This window comes from Sparus aurata, chromosome 11 (genome assembly GCF_900880675.1).
Source record: "Sparus aurata chromosome 11, fSpaAur1.1, whole genome shotgun sequence".
NCBI lineage: Eukaryota > Metazoa > Chordata > Actinopteri > Spariformes > Sparidae > Sparus > Sparus aurata.
The window spans coordinates 6,392,121-6,415,007 of record NC_044197.1 but is presented as its reverse complement, the minus strand read 5'-3'; the positions used below and the strand labels follow the sequence as shown (position 1 = coordinate 6,415,007).

The 22,887-nt window shown below is 42.2% G+C and overlaps 1 protein-coding gene across 1 annotated transcript in view; it reads left to right on the top strand.

The window, feature by feature from the left end:
• Window positions 1–4,784: 4,784 nt before the first annotated feature.
• The window catches only part of atp10a (ATPase phospholipid transporting 10A), a 37,608-nt gene continuing 19,505 nt past the window's right edge, over window positions 4,785–22,887 (top strand). The window contains exons 1-10 of the mRNA XM_030434366.1: window positions 4,785–5,609; window positions 10,279–10,483; window positions 12,770–12,855; window positions 15,977–16,083; window positions 16,178–16,309; window positions 16,489–16,619; window positions 17,738–17,990; window positions 18,109–18,326; window positions 18,410–18,604; window positions 21,080–21,638. Coding sequence (XP_030290226.1) covers window positions 5,185–5,609; window positions 10,279–10,483; window positions 12,770–12,855; window positions 15,977–16,083; window positions 16,178–16,309; window positions 16,489–16,619; window positions 17,738–17,990; window positions 18,109–18,326; window positions 18,410–18,604; window positions 21,080–21,638 — 2,311 coding nt within the window. The 5' untranslated portion in view covers window positions 4,785–5,184. The remainder of the gene's footprint in view (window positions 5,610–10,278; window positions 10,484–12,769; window positions 12,856–15,976; window positions 16,084–16,177; window positions 16,310–16,488; window positions 16,620–17,737; window positions 17,991–18,108; window positions 18,327–18,409; window positions 18,605–21,079; window positions 21,639–22,887) is intronic.

Below are 22,887 nucleotides of genomic sequence, written 5' to 3'. Positions count from 1 at the left end.
TGCTGTGGAGGCCATCTGTAGAAACTGATTACCTTCGCTACAACGGCCTCGAGCCGCTGTACATCATTCCCACAGATTGATCCGCGACTTCAACAGAATCAGCAGGTTTTCCTCACCTGGAAATCAGTGGGCTGGGCAGTTATTGCTTATCTGTGACAAAGGGAATATCCATCCGGAGGATTCATTATAAAGAGAGGGCGAATAAGGTGATCCGCGGTCAGTGAGACGGATGTTCGCTCACACCTTCTCGCCTCTGCGTCTGTCCTCATCATTCAAACTTGACCTGATTTGTTTCCAAGGCAGACAAATAGTGAAAAAAAAAAAAAAAAAAAGTCTGCCTGTTTTGTTACCGTACAAGGCGTTGGGCTAATTTCTACTTTTCTTTATATTTATGGCTTCCTCCGTGAGGTTTCTTAACACCTACAAATCTCTTCAGACAAACTGAGGTGCCAAGCATCGCTCCGTCTCCAGGCAACAGGAGGATGCTATTCTCAGACTTCACAGGCCTTCTAGTCAACACACTCACATCCAAACACATTTAATATATCAGGACACGTCAGAGGAAATATAGGAACTGTGTCTGTTTCACGTAACCTCTCTGACTTCATCTGAATATACATGTAAAACATTTACATTCTCTCCTTAGTTCATATTTAAATGTGGTCATCAGACGGAGTTGAGTGTGTCGAGATTCGATTCTGGATTTAATGATCTTCAATTTGAAAAAAACAAAAATAAACAAAGAACTATGAATAAAAGATGCTGCATTTAGTCATATAACATGTACAGTGTGCTCAGTTATACCATTCTCTTCTCTGCACCCACTCACACACACACACACATATACAGTATGTATACTGTAGTTTCGCCGTTGCTCTGACAGTACTGAGGCGCTGACTGTGGACTGATTGGAGTATCATGCCCTCTTCTGGCAGGTTGTTTGCTGTGTGAGATGAACTGCTGCCATGACGCTGTTTGTCTGCACTCTGCTCACTGTGTTTTATTCACAAGCCTTCAGTTACACAGATGTCAATGTGGTTTTCAGTCTTATTTTGAGTTTTGAGGGATATTGATTGTCTGCCACCTGATAATAAATTGAACACTCAACACAAATAAAGTAATCAAGAGCAGTACTTAATACTTTCCTACTATCCTAAAGATTTGATGTAACTGTCAAATGTTTGGTATTTGTGCTAGAAAAATAGGCTAATATAACTAATTTACCATAAACTAATTGATTAATTGACTAATTATTGCATCTCTACAGATGTATGTACTGTATCAGAACTTTTCTTTTCTTTACCTAGACCCTTAATCTTCTCATGATGCCTCAGATTTTTCTTGTGACCCCTCGGAGAGAAACGGGAACCGCTGGACAAATTTACGGAGCTGTACATAAAGCAATGGCCCCCTATAGTTTTAGCTAGCAGAGATAAATTAACAAGACAAACTCACAAAATATCAAGAATGATATACTCAGATAACTAGCTTAATAAACACACTTCATTCAGGCTCAACATAAACTCACCAAAACAGTCTTTGAAAAAAGAAATCCTCCGTTAGCTGCACACCTCTCCCGCCACCGCCTGTCGTGTCTTCTCATCACAGTTTCGGTCAGAGCTAGCAAGCTAACAGGAGCTAGCTACAGCCACAGTTATATATTCTGCCCCTACATTCTTGGAGCTGCCTTCAGGTCTGTATATTCTAAAATAATAACACCTTTAAATGTATTATAACTTTATTCATACATCAATATTAACATTAACAGATAGATATAGACATAGATTATTAATCACAGAGGGAAACTTTTTAAAAAAACGAAACCTTTAGCTGATCACATCAACGTAAATAGCAAATTAAATGCAGGATTTTACTCATAAAGAAGTATGTTGTGTTACTGGAAGTCTTACTTAAGTAAAGGACCTGAGTACTTCTTTTATCACTAAAAATACATGTAAGGTTTGTAGCTGCTAGCTGTAGCCACCATTAGCTAATTAGCTAGCTGAGTAGGGCGATTGCATCCTGCTAATAAAGCTAATAAAGCTTTATTTAGTTTTCAAAGCTAAAAGGATGACTAGCTGCACTGCTGACTTTACTAACAAGCTAACAGCAGCTATATTATCATTTTAGCTAACTTCCTGTTTATTCTGCCGTCACAATCCCCTCCCCCCTCTTTATGTTAAAGGAATGGTAAGGTTTTTTTATTTCCCACTTAGCTTAGCCTCGTTTTATCCACTCATAAAATGTTGAGTTGATGAATAAACATCCATGATAACATGGGCTGTGACTTTCCCATCAAGGGCAGTTCACTCTGGGAGGCCGCGGTCCTCCTGGTGATGTCGTATTTTACACTGAAGGACACGAGGACGGAATCAAAGTGAACACAGATGGAGAGTCAGCCGGTATTAAATCCATCCATCTCATGTCACCACGGAGTGTTTTTTTTAATATTCATTAATAAAGCCATGTGCAGTGGATACATACTTACTGAAAACATTATTTTTAATCCAACCAGTGACAAAATGAAAAGGACGGACACTCAAGAGAAATCCTGAAACAACACTTTCATAATTTGTGGTAGAAACCAGATCTTAAACTTACACATACGTTTGATTGCTGACTTTGTAATGTCAGATAATGATAGATAGATGATTTTGTTGTGTCTGAAATGCCAAAATTTAAGCAGAGGTATGATATGATTTTATTTCCAGCTGAGAGGCACAACCTGATTTAGTGTTTTCTCAGTGCAATAGCTGGATTTTTAAGGCCGGAGTCGACCCTGTTGTCTCAGAACCACCTCGCTCTGGTCATTCATCATGGGGAAATTGAATTGTTCTCCATGCCAAAATGCCACAGTGTACAGTCAGCCATTAGTTTTAGGCTCAACAGCTGGATGCTCCTGTAGCAAATTGCTGCAGACTGCCCCGGGATAGGCCTTTGATTTATCTCCAGTGGGGAGGCTGCCGGCTAAGTGGCCAGTCAATCTCTGGAGGTACTAATATATCAGAGCTCTGAGCTTCATGTTCATTCATTGTACTACAGAGCTCAAGGGCCCATGTTTTGGAATGTGTCTACAAAATAAAATAGTGTGCACTGAGTTTTACTTTGACTCTGAAGAATTATTTAGCACTGAGTGGGTCATTATATCAAATTGAGGCATTTTAAGTCCACAGAACAAACTTTAAAGCCCCTGTGTGTACATTTAAAACATGACATGAACATGAAACTTTGCTCGTAGCATCACCAGGGTCTCTACACATGAACACGAGCATTGAGAACATTGTTTTTGTACACAGAGTTTACTAAAAAGAAGGTTTTTGAACAACTCACGTTAGCAGTAGCTTGTTACGCTAGCCGCCGTCAAGGCAGCCGAGAAGAATCGGTCTCTGAATGCAACGTAACCTGGAGGAGAGTTAATTTAGTCAGTTACTTGGTGTTTTAAAAATAGAGATTTTGATGCTATCGCTAAAGTGCCCCAAGCTCTCCCATTTAAAATGAGTTTGACTCAAAAACGAAAATATGGTAAATCATAATAATTATGCTTTGACACGAAGGTTTGACTCATTTACATTCACAAAAAAAAGCCTAGGTTGCATTTTGGCAAGAGTTTCACTTTAAGGAGAAAACAAAATATTGTTTTTAATGGATGTGACTAATTTTTCTCTCTGTCATCAAACTGTTTTACTTGTTAAACTATTTAAAAGCTACCTCCACCTCTGACACTCTCGATATTCAGCTGCTTCCTGTGATCCAGAGTGAACTCCAATAATACCGCGTGGCACTTGGAGACACAAACCAGGTCAGACAGAGGACTAGTGGATACTGATGCTGATATGCTGCCTGTTTTATTTATTTATTTATTTATTTATTTATTCTGTAGGAGGGCAATTCTTACATATTGCACCTTTAAGTACATTATGTCTTAATGATATATAGCCAGTGTGCTAGGTGTATAGTTATATTCATTATTATTATCATCATCATCATCATCATCATCATCATTATTGTTGTTGTGGTAGTAGAATAAAAGGCAATTTAAGGAGAAATTTCTTTTTTGTTTTAAATGAATGTGACTCATTTTTCTCTCTGTCATCAAACTGTTTTACTTGTTAAACTTCTTAAAAACTACATCCACCTCTGACACTCTCGATATTCAGCTGCTTCCTGTGATCCAGAGTGAACTCCAATAATACCGCGTGGCACTTGGAGACAGAAACCAGGTCAGGCAGAGGACTAGTGGATACTCTGCTGATATGCTGCCTGTTTTATTTATTTATTTATTCTGTAGGGGGCCAATTCTTACATATTGCACCTTTAAGTACATTATGTCTTAATGACATATAGCCAATGTGCTAGGTGTATAGTTGTATTAATTATTATTATTATTATTATTATTATTATATTATTAGTAGTAGTAGTAGTATTAGTATTATTATCATGGTCGTCGTCATTGTTGTGGTAGTAGAATAAAGGGAAATTTAAGAAGAAATGTCTTTTTTGTTTTTAATGAATGTGACACATTTTTCTCTCTGTCATCAAACTGTTTTACTTGTTAAGCTATTTATAAACTACCTCCACCTCTGACACTCACGATATTCAGCTGCTTCCTGTGATCCAGAGTGAACTCCAATAATACCGCGTGGCACTTGGAGACACAAACCCCAGGTCTGAGGGAGGAGGAGGAGGAGGAGGGGGAGGGGCCTCGGGGTCACATTTCCACAGCAGGGCGACCCCTGGCCCGCTCACGAACATCCTGCGTGTGCGCATCCTGCGCGCATCCGCTGCTCTGCACACGCAGCACGCGCGAGGCGGCCCGTGGCTGAGGCCCGTCCGCATGACGTGGAGATCTCGTGTCGAGCTGTGGGACGTCCAAACTTGTGCCTCCCTACTATCTCAGCATCCTTCCCAGCAGCAGGGAGAAGAAAAAAAAAAGAAAAAAAAAGGAGAAGCTAAACAAGGAAAAAGTTTTTTCCTCTGACTCGAGAAAAGACGAGTCGACATGGATGAGCACGAGCTGTTCGTGTGAGCAGGACGACACAGACTGACGAGAACTTTCTGCACACGGTAGAAGAATGATTACATAGCTGCCACTTTGTGTTTGTTATTTTGTGTGAGAGGACACGAAACATACAAAAAAAAAGGTGCTTCAACTTGTGGGGCAGCTGGGAGCAGAGGGACGGGGCTATGGCGCGAGAGAGCGAAGACCCCGCGATGACCAAAGCCTCCAAAGTCAAACGGCAAAGAAAGAAGAAACCCAAAGAGAACAAAACCAGAACCGTGCACGCAAACATACTCTACGACAACGCCAAAGGGGAGGAAAACCCGAACCGACACTATGCAAACAACGAGATTAAGACGACCAAGTACACTCTGCTCTCCTTCCTGCCCAAGAATCTGTTCGAACAGTTCCACAGGTTCGCCAACGTCTACTTCGTTTTCATCGCGTTGCTCAACTTCGTACCGGTCGTCAACGCGTTCCAGCCCGAACTGGCTCTGGCCCCGGTGGTCTTCATCCTGTCCGTCACTGCCATCAAAGACCTGTGGGAGGACTACCGGAGGCACAGGTCGGACCAGGAGATCAATCACATGGACTGTCTGGTGTACAGCAGGTAAGTTGGGCCTCTCGGTACCAAGCAAGCCAGAGGTGGCCAGCTGTGTTGCTCAATGTGTGTGTATGTGTGTGTGTTTTTTCCCTATTTGTACAAACTTCCCTTCCCCCTGAGACTTCCACACACACACACTCACACCAACAAACCAAAAACACTTTTCAGGACAACTTTACTTCTCTTCATGTTTGGATCCAGCTGTCAGTCTCTCACATGACAGTTCAGACCTCAGAACCAGAACAACATGATCAATAATATAATACCACACACATCAGAAGGTCCAGATGAACCTTCCTGTCCTGCTGTCAGAGACAATACAGATGTTGCCTCAGTGCTGCCATTATAATGTAAGTCATGAGTCAGTACGTAACCTCACAGGCTTCTTCTCTCTGCCACTAACTATTTATCCACATCCGTGTGTGTGTGCAGAGTGTGTTTTGCTAATGAAAAGCCGCCTTGTGGCTCATGTACAGAGCATAATTCATGCTCATCAAAAGGCTCAGTGTTGAAGCGGCTACACACTTTTTTATTTTTTATTTAAGCTGAGTCCTGACCTGCGTTGTTGTGTCGAGGCCGGACATAATTGGATTTCTTCTTCTGCCGTGGCGATATTGTGCAGAAAAAACATCCTCCTTTTTTTCTCAACCTGGCAACAAACAACTGCACACTCACACACACACACACGGCAGAGTTATTTAAGTTGACCTCCAGGTTAAAGCGGCAATATGTAGTTTTGAAGAAGATATTCAAACTTGGAGTTGTAATATTTACAATATTAATGAGGTAATGATACAAACTCAGGAATATTTATGTCTTCCATAACCGAACAAACAAGCTGTTCTCAGAGGGAACTAAGGTTCGAAGGTAGAAAGGTGGCAGGGTCCGCCACATATAAACACAGTAAAACAAAGTAAAGAAGAGAGTTTGTTTTGTCTTCAGTCGGTGGCCATTTTTTTCTCTCCTGCCTACATTTTCTTTCCTAAAACTACGTAGTGCTCCTTTAAACACTCAGTCTCTTTAAAACTATCCATCACTTATTTCTTTTTCCCCCCTTAAAGGCTTTTATCCGTGTCTAAATAGTTTACCTAATATATCTAATCTTAACACAGCCTGTATTTATGATATAAGAACATTCCATCTTTTATCAGAACACGCTAATATTTACATAAAAGTTTGATTGATGGAAAACGGCCACGTGCCGCTAAATGTTTCTCTACGTTTTATCGCGACTGATTTACTTCCGAGGATTCATCCCCGATTTGTTGATTTTGGAGCAGCTACAAAGACGTAGGCGCACATTTTGCACTAATAAATTGAGTTTACTGGAATGTAAATAGTTTCGCTCTTAATCTGCTTTACACAGTCTTGACAACATCCGCTGCTGCTGTCCAGGGTCAGGACTGCGGGTCACTGAACGCCCAAGTTTGACCACAGCAGCTCATCCTGCTGAGCTGAAACATCGTCCTCCTTAAGTGAATGATTAATTAGTGCTGTGTGTGGGCCGCGTTTCCACCCCTCTGTTAGCCGGAGTTGTTTTATTGGACGTGGATTTCACATCTAAGGAGCACTGAAGCAACATTTTATCAGACGGATTGTCCTCTTGCACTGGTGTTGATTCTTTGAGTGTATTTTCACTGGGTTTTATTGTAAATTTAGCTCAATACCAAAGTTGCAGGGTCCCTATGTGAATTTCCTCTATTGAAGATCAGCAGTAAGAAGCTGCTCAGGGGCTACTGCCAACAGACACAGTATTCATTGATACTCTTGGTATGTTATTGTTACAGTGGGCCATGTTAATGTGATCCGGTGTGAAGTCAACGATTATATAAACCACATGCTCAGTTAGATTCACTCATATATGATGCCTGTTGATCCGCGAGTTCTAGGAATTTATCCTTAGTTTTGGGTTATTATCAATCTGGAGTGTCACTATTTTGGTCACACATGCACCCAAAAGCCTGTCCAGTTCCACTTTACATTTATATTTGTCGCACCAGTGCGCCTGAAAATTAGCATTTAGTCTTTTGAACAGTTGATGTTATTGCAGTTTTTTGTTACATGTTTTTTGTACCTGTATTTCTGTTTACAATCATGCACATAACTTGTTAAGATATTAAAATTAAAATGTTTAACTTGGTGCACCTACATTATCACCTGAGTCAAAGCAGCCTGTGTGAAATTCAGTCTGGAGCCCTGCACAGTATCCCTTTATCACCCAAAAGCATTTCTGTATCATTACTTTCATATAAAAACTCAAAGCAATGTAGTTGATTGAAGATTTGTAAGGAGAACCTGATGCTTGTTTATTACGTAGGTTATCTTTTCACCTGTTGATGTGTTGGTTGGTTGGCTGGTTTGTCACCTGGATAACAATAAATCTACTGAACAGATTTCCACAAAATTTGGAGGACAGATGGGTTCTAGCCCCAAATAGATCTCATTCAATTTTGGTTCAGTTCTGGATAAAGGGACAGATCCAGGATCTCTTTCTGTATCATTACCAGATGGGGTGTTTTTCAGTATGGATCAGGCATATTTGGGTGGCTGCATTACTTGTGTAGATCTGGTGACGTTATGGTTGGTTTAGAGTGATACACGGCCACGAGTTTGACATCGGATTAGACTTGATTGAGTTAAAGGGACTTCTGGGCCTTGGTAGAGGTATGCACTCTACTGAATGATAGTATAGTTTCATTTTAGCTGTTAAAACACGGCTTTAGGACTTCAACATACATTTGTCTCTCCTGGTTATCTGCCAGTTATTTTCCTCATTGTTGGGATGAGAAATGTCAGAAAATAAACCATAAAAAAGCCTGTTTCTTGTTTTCCACAGCCCGGAGGTGAAATATTCAGATCGCTTCTGCTGTTTCACTAACAGTCTCAAACCCAGAGATAATCAATTTATTATTAGATATGGCAAAGGGAGGCTGAACAATCCTCCAGTTTGAGACGTTGGAGCCACAAACTGTCTGGTGGTTTTGTGAAGAAAATAACACAAACAAGAATTTGACTTATTCCCGAAGCTTGGACAACCGAAATAAGTGTCTTTTACTGTCGCATGAATTCATTTATTTAGTGAACCAGTTGAATGATTAGCCAGTTAGTTTATTTGGTATCATCTATCTTATAGAGCTTTTATATAAATGAGGCTGAGACTGATTTACACATCTGGGTCACTTATTGAACAATTCTGCGCTCTTATTTTGGCGAGTCCATTCTCCGTCCTCAGGCTATAGATCCATTTTCAGACACAGGGAAACATTTCAGTGACAGAAGTTTTTAGTTTTTCAATGTTCTTTTGATTCAGTTCTGTTCGCCATGTGTTTGTCCAGCCTGGAATATGAAGTATGTGGAGAAAAAGCCTGATTTCCACGCTGACACCACGCGCACACTTCAGCGACAACATTCAGGGAAAGGAATGATTTTATATACTCGGATGTGAGTCATTAATGCCGGAGGGGGGGGTTTGCTATGAATAAGTTACTGAGTGTTTTTGGTTTTTTTTCCCTTTCACTTCTGGACTGTTGTTTATAGCTTGCTGATGCATTATTTAGCATATTTGCCACCAGGAATATCTCATTGTTCAGAAATGAACCTGTTAGCGAAGTCTCGTCCATCCGGGAGTGTTAATGCACCTTAATGGTTGCGAATGCAGCAACTTTTCCTCAGAATGGTGACATCATGTACAGTTTGCTCATGTAACACCACAAGCTCAATTGTGGTGAGAAGAATCATTCTGTTGTTATGACCCAAAACAAGGAAACCCTCGTGAGATTTCTTTTTCATGTGGTGTTTTTTTCCTCTTTAGTTGTGGAATCATGTTTGTTTGTTTTTTTTTTAAACTTTGTTTTTATTGATTTTTCAGCGAAAAACAAAACAGACATAAAAATACACCAAAACAGGTACATCAGACAGGGTCATCTACAGCAAAACACATTGACAGGCTTTGTAAAAAACAAAGGGCTGGCAGAAAACAGGCTGAGGGGTCGGGTCCAGGGTCTTTAAGGGACCCACAGTTCTCCATTAGAGTCCACAGTGACACAAAATACCTTCCTTCGTACAGTCCCCAAGATCACCAGTAAAAAACACAATTCCACACAAAGTATACATTCAGTAATAAGCTCACCTCTAACCTATATATTCCCTCCACTTCCCCCAATATTGGTCACCTTTTCCAGTATCATGTCTCAGGGAAAACATCAACCTTTCCATGTTATGAATTTCTTCAATTATTCCAATCCAGCCTGAAATCGTCGGACATTCCTTGCTCAGCCATTTCCTGGTTATTGCCTTTTTACTACCTGCCAATAATAGCTGCAGTAAATATCTATCTTTATTTATTTCAGTTGGAATCATGTTTGTTTAACCATCTGAAAATGTCTCTGTGCTACATTTGGGACATTATTTTGTATTTTGATGGGCACGTTGAGGAAGAAGTTGAGAGATATATCTCTGTCTTGGCTGAATTTTAAAAGTCGGTCACACCAGCTTTGGCATAAACAACCCAGCTGTCTTCTTATTTTTTTATACATAACATATTTGCTGTCCCGTGCAGATTTATGGAAGTCGAGCTAAAAACCATTTATAGAACCACCAATTATTGAAAACAATGGCTCTGCATCTTCCACCACTCAGCTCACACCAGCCGTTTTCCTTCTCATTGTTCCTGCAGAGCCGAGAGACGCTATGTGGAGAAGTACTGGAAGGAGTTGCGGGTGGGAGACTTCATCAGGCTGCGATGCAACGAGATTCTCCCCGCCGACGTTCTGCTGCTGAGCTCCAGCGACCCCGACCGGCTGTGCCACATCGAGACGGCCACGCTGGACGGGGAGACCAACCTCAAGCAGAGACAGGTTGTCCGCAGCTTCTACGACCTGGTGAGTCGGCTGCTCGTTTACCTGTTGTTTCCATCCTGTCGTTATCGGTCACATACACTGGGTCCAAAACTCTGGATATCCGCTGCACCTCCTGCTGTTTCTACATGCTGCTGAGGTCGAGCAGGTTACTTATACACTGATAACTTCGACAACTGCTTTATTGTCAACACTTCTTCACTACCAACTTGATGCACACAACCTAAAAAGATCCCACTTCCTACTAATATATATGTAATTAAGATACAGTACCTGTAACTTTACATACACTTTCTACTAGGGCTGGGCGATTAATCGAATTTTTATCATGATTTCGATTTTGGCTTCTCACGATCATGAAAACACTGTAATCGAAGAAAAACGATTAACGTGCTGCCGCGCGTCGTGTATGCAAATTACTGCGCTGTAAATGCACAGTGAACGCACCTGTGTCTGCAGCAGTGAGTGTGTGGATCAATTGTGGAACGAGCGATTGACAACATGGCAGAAAAACAGCCTGAGCCTTTAGTTGAAAAGAAAGGTAGGACAACTTCGGTCATTTGGAGACAATTTGGCTTCAAATCGTCGGACATGGAGCAGAAGGAGATTGTTTGCAAAGTCTGTCACACCGTCGTGTCTGCACCCCAGGGCAACACGACAAATTTATTTAACCATAAAGTGGTCTATGACAAAGTATTGAAGGAGCAAAAGACCCCAAAAAGTGCAAGAGCGCCAACTTCAGCCACAGCCACCGCAACACAGTCCTCCATTGAGGACACTCTTTACAATGCCGCTCCATATCCCACCGGCTCCCGGCGACAGCGAGAGATAACGGAGGCTGTGACGTTCATGCTAGCTAAGGACATGTGCCCTATCAGTACAGTTAGCAACCCAGGCTTCAAGACACTGGTCAACACTTCGGACAAGCGGTACGTGTTGCCATCACGCAAACATACAAATAATATTATCATTTACTCTTTTACTTGTTACTAATCTATCTGGTTGTTTCTCTAAAAGTTGTATTTAAAGTTGAGTTTTGGTGGCTCAATAAATACTTTTTTGAAATCAGTGAATAATCGTGTTTATTAATCGTGATTTCAATATCAATCAAAATAATCGTGATTATTATTTTTAGCATAATCGCCCAGCCCTACTTGGTTTTATTGACTTTCAACACAATATAGGGATAGTCTGGGGTTGCTTCTATAAAATCAAATGCCAGTATTCATACTGTCCTTAAAATCTATGGAATTCAACACATAGGGGAAATATACAACTTCATTCTTTTCTTACACGTTTTACTGTGTATGAGATTTTCCACAAATCTACACGTCCATAGACATATCAAACATAAGGTTTTGGTTCTCATGTTCTCATTTAGCATAATCGCCCAGCCCTACTTTCTACTCAGTGAGCAAACTCAGTAAACAACCTGTGCGTTAGGTAGTTTTTGTGCACATTATTAGCATTTATCCATTTTTAAGGTATTGAAATGTCCGTTCTACCTCTTGATGTTTTTGTTGCTTTATACCAGAGCTAAATGTGTTCTCTTTGTCTTACCTTGAAAAATATTAATGTTCAATACCATTTCAACATTTAAGGACATCAAATATAATAACATAACATAATAACATATTAAAAGATCAATATAGAATGGCTACAACATGACAATGAAATACAGTTATTCTTGTCTAGTCTAGCAGAAAACAGACGGTGGTAACGTTAAACATAGATTTCACATTTTTTGATTAACTATTTGTTTTTATCTTTTAAGAATAGGACGATTGAGAGAGTGCTGCCTGCATGAGTGCACCAATACTGAAGAAAATGAGCAAAGAAACAGTCTGAAACATGCAGTTTTTACATGTCTAGATAAATCAATATGTTTGTCATTATTATACTGGTATCTTGATAACCAGCTGATCGTTTACTAATTTGATGAGTGATGAAATGGAACATTTCATTACGTAGAAAATTGAAGATTTTGTTGCTTTTATTAGTTATAAATTCAATAATGTGACAAAGTCAAAGTTGGATCGATACAATTAATCAAAATGTAATCAAAATTGCGATAATTGCTGCAATATGTGTCAATAATCCCACAATGTATCAGAGCCATGAATCCTTATGATGAGCAGTTTTTGTTTAAACTGTTTTCAGAGAGATGTTGATTCACAAAATGCTGTTTGAATGTGACTCTCAGTGTCACATGCTGTATATGCGAAGTGAAACTCAACAGCAAACTGTCCGTCTGTGATTTAAAGTTGCAGCTGCTGCCTCAATAATCAGCTGTTTGTTGTCTGTTTGCAGGATTGTGATTTCAACCCGCTGAAGTACAACAGCATAATTGAATGTGAGAAGCCCAACAACGACCTGAACAGATTCCGAGGCTACATGTGAGTAAAACACTTCTGAACACAAGTTGCTCAACTTTTCTTATTTGTTAAGTCACATGAAAGGTTTCAGGTTTCATTTTCATTTCACTGTAAATTAACTCGGTGGCATTTTGAGTCATGTTAAGAACCCAAATGGAAATAATGTGAAACTGTGGCTTGTTGACAAGCCAGGAGTTTTCCAACTTATAATTATGACTTAAACAGTTTTTCCAAGTTCCAAGATTACGATTTGCCTTCTTGGGATGCGGTTGCAGGGTTTTGCCCGTTTGACCAGGCACGTTTGAAGATGCATGTGCTTCCTCATGACCAGAATAAACTGAAGCAGCAGCAGCTTCTCTTACTGCAGCCTGATTACTGAAGCTGGAGTTCCTGGACCTGTTCAAGAGCCAGCTTGAGGTTCTTTAGCAACAACAAGTTGCCCCCTCATTTCCTGTTGTTACCTTTACTTCCGTTTTGTCTGTGTTTGCAGTAGAACTTTGAGAGGCTGCAGGATGTGTTTTTGACAGAATGGAGGAGAGCTTGTCCAAGTTTCTCTCAATGAGTCAGCCTGTTGTGGTTCTTTGTCCCTTTCCTTGATAATAACAGCACAGCTTATTGCTGTTTAGCTTGTGGATATTGTATTTAACAATGACTAACCACCGTGCTGGTAAGTGTCGGTCTTAAATGGGCCACACGTAAGAGTTTTTGGTTCAGACTTTCAAAACATTAACTGAAACGGGCAACACAATGGGAAGAAATAACAGGTTTTACATTATGTCAAAGATGTCTATGTGTTTGTGTTGTGTTAGCATGCTAACCAGCTAGCCCCAGCCCATCTTGTCTTATAATACCACTGTTAGCTCCCAACCTGGGCTGCTAACTGCACGGCTAACTGAGCTAACTAGCAGGCGGTTACTTTGCTTTTATGCAGCCATCTATTTGTTTGGATTAACCTTCGACAGGTGGCCAATACTTTTGATTTTCACTTGTTAAATGGCAGTTAACGTTTCAGGAGAAGCTCCACTCAGCCTGTAGTACACAGTTGTTTCATGTCTTCTGTGGTTCTGAAGGATTCAGCTAACAGACAAACACTCCAGTCTGGAAATATCCCTGATGATGTAACCCGAGTTGTCTTGGCTTTGCTTTGGAGACTGAACATTTACAACTAGAAAAAGGTAGGTTACAAGTGGAGGTGTTGAGCTTGAAAGACATTTATTGGGGAAGGTGGGACTAATTAAAGATGCTATTAAGCTGCTTTATTGGAAATGTAGGATTCAGTGTTTTTAACCCATACTGAGGCCTGAAAGTCAGGATGTGTCTGGATCTACAGCTTTGATTTCAACCTCTCTCCAGTGAGTCCCAACTGTAGGAGTGAAATACCAAATTACTGAAATGTCCCTTTTACCAGCTTCAGTTAACACCATTACAACTTCAGTAAAGCAGTGGAAACGGTGGTGATAAGTCTCCGGACAGTCGCTGCTAGCGGCCCCTGTAAAAACACAGCATTGCGTTTTTTTTACACCTTTTATTTAAACAGTTACGCTGAAACATTTAATCAGTGAGCTTAAGTGATTCTGGATGGCAGATTTTAATTCCTTTTGACCAGAGATAAGATGTTCCCCCTGTTCAAATTCTGTGCTAAGCTAAGCTAACTGGCTGCTTGACTTTTAGCTTTATATTCACTGTACAGACAAGTGATTTTTCTAGCAAGTAACTTCCCAAGCATTTTATAAAGAAGTTGACGCTTGCACAGATAACATTGGTTAATTGACTAGTTGACTAATCATGCACATCCCTGGCACAGTCACGAGATTCGCAAACACATTTCCCGTAATGTTGAACTATTCTTTCATGATCTTGTCAACAGCGGGTTGCAGCATGTTAGCTCCCTGCTAACGTCAGAGTTTTTTTCCGTGAACTGTGTCTACTCGGCCTTTTTCACCGAGTGTCCTCGCTGAGGCGTGGTGGAAAAGTTTGCGCCAGGCAGAAGATGAGAAACGTACGGCGAAGAGGCCGGACTGACCCGCAGCCACATGAGTATGACACTCAGTCTTTGCTCAGAAGGAGACCAGATGCTGCAGGTATTCAGTTGCCAGGCTACAGTGGAGCACAGGGCACAGAGGCAGAGTTGAGAGGGGTGGTGGTGGGGCAGGCAGTTGTCTCAGCAGTGTTTTATTACATTACAGCCGATGGCACCAAGTGTAATCTCACGACCTTTCTGGGAGAGAAAGCGTTGTGAGCATTATCAGTTTCTTTAACAGCAGTGAGCTATGAACGAGGATGAGCTGTGTGTGTGTGTGTGTGTGTGTGTGTGTGTGTGTGTGTGTGTGTGTGTGTGTGTGTGTGTGTGTGTGTGTGTGTGTGTGTTTGTGTTTGTGTGTGTGTGAGTTAACTGTTGGGCCCTCAGGGACACTGTTATTAATCTGTAATGGTGGTGATGTGCCAGTCGGCCGGCTGTCAGAGGCCAGAGGATGAACATTCCTGTTGGTAAACATGCCGACTGTTGCGTGACTTTGAGAGAGGTTACAACAGAGACGGTTAAGTGCTAAATGTTGAAAATGCTGTTAACTAACACACTTGTAATCCTTGATTTAGTAATGGGATTAAGGCTGACATTAAAAGCTCAGCCCTCTTCTGCAACAGGCCACATTTGCCCTATTGATGACAGATGAACATAGATCTCCCTTTAAGTTACAAGGAGGCGGTTTGAACTTCAGCTATGAGCTGAATTTAGTCTTTGTAGTACATCGTCATTCTAGACAAGCCTGACAAGCTTTAAATCTTAGTGTGAAGTGAGATCTGAGGGTCAGCGATGAAGCAGTGAATTGCCTGATTGACTCTAAGCCCGGTTTCTGTGCAGCGGTAGCACAGTCAGTGCTTCTATATCAGAGGGGATTTTGTGCTGAGATAAGGGCTCCTCGTGAGGGAAGACCATGATGCTTTAGAGCGTGATCGATTGAGGCGCTCAGCAGAATAAACTGATGTTGTCTGTGGGGCTCTGGTCCAGAGAGATACTCTGTTTCTCCTGAAGCATCAGTATTTTTCGCCTGAGTGTAAAGACATCTGAGATCATTTCGCCTTTGTTTGCTTACAATCTAATCAAGCGCTTGTAGTAATTTTTATTCATCTTCTGACCCGACAGAATCCATCGAAGTGGCCGAAGAGATGCACTTTACAAAGAAAACCTGCTGCTGAGAGGCTGCACCATCCGCAACACAGAGGAGGCTGTGGGAATAGTCATTTATGCAGGTAGGCCCCCAAAATAACTGTGTTTCCCGTGAGTCGTCACACTCAATAACTGACCTCTGACCAGCTGCTGCTAACGCGCTGTGTGTGCTCACAGGTCATGAGACCAAAGCCATGCTGAACAACAACGGCCCGCGCTACAAGCGCAGTAAACTGGAGCGACAGATGAATGTAGATGTGTTCTGGTGTGTCATCATCCTGCTGGTCATGTGCCTGTTTGCTGCTGTTGGTGCGTAAACACCTTCTGGTTTCTGTTGAGAAATTTCACTTCAGAAGCCTTTTATTTCCTCAGGTGTATTGTGAAATAGTAAAGAAATGCCCCCTTTGAATCTGGTTTACTGTGCTTTTTATTTATATCTTGTCATTCCAGTGTTTATAAGAGTTGACCTTGTGGTTTTGCTGTTCCAGGTCACGGGCTGTGGATGTTTCAGTACGGAGATAAGAGGCCTGTGTTTGACGTTCTCAGTCCAGAGGGGACAGACTTATCACCCATCATGTCCGCCATTTATCTGTTCCTCACTATGATCATCGTCTTCCAGGTACGAAACGCAGAGAAGCTCAAAAGAAACAAAAGCACAGATAAAGATATAAACAAGACACACAGTATCACTGAGGTTGAAACGTTTTATCCCGCCGCTCACAAGCTCTGCTGTAAATCAAAACCTTGGCTGTCGTCGTATCAGCTCCGGCGGATGTGTAACCTCTAGATCTGTATCCTCACATTTAATCTGGAGAAGCAGCGAGAAAGCACTACTGCAAAATAATCTTTATAATACAGGATCAAAAGAGGAATAAGTGCAGTCTGGCAGCTATTGATTTGTTTGTTTGGATTTTTTTCCAGCATGTCAGTGAAAATGTCACCCTGTCCCGTGTCAGCTGTTGCAGCTGTTCCCCTGATATTTCCTAATGCTTGAATCGAATGACAAGTCAGTGAAGATATCAGTTTAGTTACACTGCACAAACAGTCACTGTTTGAGGTTGGAGACCCACCAGTATGGTCAGACATTGCTTGATACGCTTTCAAATAAACACATGACTTTGTTGGCATTCAGGCACAGTGAGACTGTGCAGACAGGATCGCCCTCCCAAAAGCTGTGACTCATTTCTCCGGAACTACTTTCCTGAAATGGTGCCTGGAAATGTCTCACCAGGGAGCACAACAACATTTTTCAAACAATCAAATGTGTAAAGCATACCTGGTAGACTTCTGTGTAATTCAGTGATTCATTTAGCTTTTGACCTTTAGAAAAGGTAAAAGAAAAGCAGCTGTTCTGCGACTTTTTTGTCAGACATACCTTAACTTTGTTTACTGTTTCCATCACTTTAAGCTAACTACCTATTTTCACTACTACTAAGTGTTGCTTTAAACTCGTTAGCAATTTTCACCATTTTGAAAACTCCTTTAAGCTAGCTAGCCATTTTATTCATTTATCCATTTAGTTAACTAGCTCAGCAGTTCATGCATTACTTTTATCCAACTATCTACTGCTATTTAACCTGTTTATCTATAACTTGGCTTCTGTTTTAACTTCTGCACACTCACCAACAAGCAAGTACGGCTCTAAAATGTATAAACTGTAACATTCTTACAAAGGAGGCTGGAACGACTGATAACAAGCGCTACCTTCTTTCTTACAAACACTCTGTCCCCCTCCAGGTGCTGATACCCATCTCCCTGTTTGTGTCGATCGAGATTGTCAAGATCTGCCAGGTGTACTTCATCCATCAGGACATGGAGCTGTATGACGAGGAGACGGACTCTCACCTGCAGTGCAGAGCTCTTAATATCACTGAGGATCTCGGCCAGATGCAATACATCTTCTCTGACAAGACAGGCACGCTGACGGAGAACAAGATGGTGTTTCGGCGCTGCACTGTGGCTGGGGTGGAGTACTCCCATGATGCCAATGGTGAGACAATCCAGCAAAAACACACACACACACACACACACACCCTAACAACACAGTTACCAGTCATTGCCTTTTTAAAGTAACTCATAGTGTGTGTGTGTGTATGTGTGTTATCCAGCCAGAAGACTTGCTATGTACCAGGAGATGGACTCAGAGGAGGAGGAGTGTACGTCTCACGGTGGCACCCTGCCCAGGCGGGACAGTGTGACCAGCCACCAGAGCGCCCGGGTGGTGCTGCGCTCCCAGAGCACAAAGTCCCACCGCAGGACGGGCAGCCGAGCGGAGGCCAAGCGAGCCAGCATCCTGTCCAAGCACACGGCCTTCAGCAGCCCCATGGTCAGTGCAGCTCCCCTCCAACATCTGTCCTCATACCCTTGTGTTGTGTGCTGTCCACTGATAATCCCTCCTCTGTTCTGCAGGAGAAAGATATCACCCCCGACCCTCAGCTCCTAGACAAAGTCAATGACTGCAGCAGTCAGATGGACTTCATGCGCTTCCACAGCCAGCCCACGTCGCAGCTGCCCTCTGACCTCGCTGACATCATTGATTTCTTCATCGCGCTCACCATCTGCAACACGGTGGTGGTGTCCTCCCCCAACCAGCCCAGACAGAAGGTACAACTCACCTCAGCAGCATCCGTCCAGTCAAAGCTTCTCTCGCTCAATAAGGGATTAACTTTTACTATTTAGAAACTAATGAGATAGTTGACTTGGTCAGATTGGCTGTCAGATAGTTGTTCTTTATGATATTGATTTTGGTGTAACTGTATTTTGGAGGTCACATGGTCACAGTTCCTGGTTCTGGTTCTTGCCTTTCTTTCTTGTGTGGATGAGAAGCAAAGAAGATGGTTGCTTCTGGTGTTGCGGTGACTTGTCGGCCCTTGTCGGCGGCTTTTTGACCGATTGGGCGTGTAAATCAGTGAGAAAAATCACTCTGATTGGCTGTTGAGTTAAGTTAATGTGCACAAGAACATGAAAGAGAGACTGGAAAAGACAGTTGAGCCTGTTTCTGTAGTACACATATTAATTGGTGCAGTTTCTCCATATTCTTGTCCTCCATCTCTTCATCCGTGTCATTTGCAACGTATCGGATACATTCATGATTAGAAGTGGACATATTAGCAAGAGCGCATTAATTTAAAGGGGGAAAACAGCTAACTGTATAAACACAAGTGGACGTGACTTTGTTTTAACTGGTCACAAGCCTGAAGTGTCGGGAACTCACACAGTCAAGCCGCCCAAAAGGTGGAGGTATGATAAACATCCAGCAGCAACAAACCCTTCTAATGTCCTTCCAAGCCACGAACACAAGGACCTCTGTTATGGTGCAACCTTTTCATGTTTTTCTTGTTTTGCACCACATGGGGAGTAGTTTCCATCTTTTCACGCAAAGAATTCAATTTCTCGCCTGTTCATTTGGCTACTTTTCCTACAAAAACAGCCTCAAAAGCACGAAAACTTCCCCAAAAACTCTCCAAGTCTCCTTTTTGCACGTAGCTTTCACTGCCTGCATCTTTGATGTGCTCGGTCCAGTCGCGGTTGAATATCCGTGTTTTGTTTTTTGTTTTTTTGTGTGAGCCTGGGTGTGGTCGTCCTGTTCAGAGGTGATATCCTCCCGTCGCCACACGCTGTCCTGCCAGTCACAGGCACAAACCTGCTCGGATTAAGCTTTCGTAAAAGAGACACATTATTTATGAAGTGTGTGTTTCTGTGTTGAGGTTATCTGATGCGATAAGAAGCAGATTTAAAACCGCACAGAAGCACTGTTTTTGACACAATCTCTGTGATCTCTTTTTTCTTATTGTTTGTGCTGTTTTTTTGTCCTTTGGGCCGGTGTAATTGTTCACATTGTTATTATGATGCCCTTGCGGCTCACCCAGCACCTGAATGATTTATATCTGTGTGTGTGAGAACTCCTGCTGCCAGAAGTCCTCAGTGTGAGTCACTCCCTCTGCTATTGTACTGCACCACCTTGGGATAAAGGATTGGCTAAAGGATAATAGCCAGGAGGTGCATTTTCATCAGTACTGAAGACTTCTGTACCACCAGAGCCGGGCCGGGTCTCTCAAAAGCATCTTAAAACTGTAATGATCATAAAATTCACCTCGCAGAGTTTTTTAAATCCAGGATGAGGTGTTTCCCAGAAGCTTTTTTGTGTTCATTCTTAAGCTGGAAGTGTTTTGCTTTAACTTATCATTATAAAGTATATTTTGATGGAACAGTGTTACAGTTATGAGACAACAGCACCATCAGCATTTAGATTGGTTCCCTGTAAACTTTTACCTTTCTTTAACAAGTAAATGTTGATTGGTTTTTGCCACTCACCACAATTTTGTTTGCCTCCAGGCACAAAATATCCTGGAAACATGAAGGCCAACTGTCCAGTCAGGCTGGCGGCCCGGCACCGACTCTATCTGCTTTTATCATGTTCTCTTTCAGCGCTGCTGTTGAAGAGTGATGCTGAATTTTAAAGTCATGTGCCTGCAAATTAAATGCATTGTTGCTGATTTGCATCAAACTGCCTGTATGTCTTCTATCAACCGTCTGATTTACACCTGCTACACCTTGTCATGTAAAGCTCTCAGCTTCCACACCGCAGTGACGGGAGTGATGGCTGCAGTAATTTAATGGAGAAAGGTGGAGGCGACTGTATTTATTATGTCTTTTATTCTCCTGTCTTTTATTATCTTTTAATGGTGAACGAACAGGTAACAGCTGCCAGGGCTGCACAGTACTGGAAAGAGACAGCTTCGGGATATTTTGGTTTTCTGTGATATATTTCAATTTGAAAACAGATGATCTTTGGTCGCTGTATTTGGAGAAAATCAATCTAGATAATGTAGGTCTGTGTTTATCTTTGGTTGATAAATGTATCAATGATCAGTGGATAAAGAGAGAAGATGAGGAAAGAATATACTGAAAAGCTTTTATGTTCTAGCTTTTATTCAACACTGTAGCTGATGAACAGCTGTTTGCCAACATGAATTATTAACGGCTGAACATTAAACTTCATGATAATGTTTGTAATCATTTTGAGAGTCGGTTCACTTATTGCTGCAGGTGTGACTGACTCTGTTTTTCTTTGTTCAGGTCCGTATGAGGTTTGAGATGAAGTCTCCGGTCAAAACCATCGAGACCTTCATCAGGCGCTTCACGCCCAGCCGCCTGACCTCGGGCTCCAACAACAGCAGCTCCTCCAGCCTCATCACCAACCGCTCCTCCAACAAGGGATGCTCCAGCTTGCTCTCCTCCCCCTCTGCGGAGAGCACGCTCACCAAACTGGACGAGGAGCAGACGCCCAGAGGCCTGGAGCACGCCTTCAGCCCCGTCCCGCCCTGCTACGACGGGAAGGGGTGGAACCTGGAGGAGGGCGAGCTGCGCTACGAGGCCGAGTCGCCCGACGAGGCTGCGCTGGTCTACGCTGCCAGGGCCTACAAGTGCTCCCTCGTCGGACGCCTCCCCGACCAGGTGACCGTGGAGCTGCCACACCTGGGGAAGCTGAGCTTTGAGCTGCTGCACACGCTGGGCTTCGACTCCACCAGGAAGCGTATGTCTGTGGTGGTCAGACACCCTCTGACGGATCAGATCACCGTGTACACTAAAGGAGCGGACTCTGTCATCATGGACCTCATCAGACCCCCCGACACAGGTAGGTACTGTTATTTTATCATAACATGAAGGTGAATTAAATGGCGTTGCACTCACACGTGATTAACGATCATCCGGCTGTCAACATGGTCTGATGATGAGGTTTGAAGAGTATCATGTCTGCACACCTCTCGACCAGAAGTGATGAATTGTGGGTGTGAACCTGCAAATCATTCGATGTAATCTTCACTGGACGTGTCAGCAAATTGAGAACATTTTGACTTCACTCTGGTCAATCCCAATTGATAGATTTGTATCTGTGGGCTAACATGCCTGCACAGGGAGGAGCTCTGTGAGGCTGTTCACATTGAGTCTTAACCATCCGTCCAGAGTGATCCGACATCACTGGACCGAACAAAACATATCTTCAAAGATAAAATCTCAAAATCTTCAAAGGAAAAAGTCTCAAAATCTGGCATTTTTTAAGGGAGTCTGGAGACTTTATCCATTACTGCTGTTACTGTTTACTGCATTTGTAAAGTTGGACATGTTTACTGTCAATATGTTATATTCTTTAATACATTAGGTCTTTTAAAACAGTGCAAACAGCTGTTGGGAGGTACGACAGACACGGAAACGGACTCGCTGTATTTAAGGCTTTACAACAGACAGGATTTTAAAGCGACACCGCAACAAACTTCTTACAAGAATAGAAACATCTTAATGAATTGTTTTTAATGTTGAGTTTCTCTCAGCCGTTTGACATAGTTTGATACGTTTCTTCTCTTGCAACAACTCTTAAAATGACAGGGTTTGTCAAGGGAGTCTGGGAATACTGTGGTCACTTGTTCAATGGTTATTTGAAACAGAACCACAGGGATGTGTTTTGAGTGATCGGATCTCAAATTCTTCCTCAATGCAGCTGAGCAGTGTTCAAGCCTTCAGTCTTTCCACTCATGTAAACCTGTAAGGTAACATGTTACGTAAGAACTTATATTTTTAGAGCACCTCACTGTTGCAGCGCTCGATGCGTCCTGACTGGTTCCTTTTTAAAAAATAAAAAAAACGCTTCCTTGTGTATTTTTTTCCCCCACTGTGATCTTGAATCCTTGTTCCATACTCCTCAAGTTCTCCTAATGGCGAAGGTGTTCCAGGTTGTTAGTATTCCAGGCACACAAAGAGCCACACAGGCACTTTTCACTAATGCTTTGTACACAGTCACCAGACATCTGTCCAGGGGTGCTTAGCGAGGACCGTTCCAGCCGGCAAACCAAAGGCTCGACAAAACACAGTTTGTGAATACAAGCTGT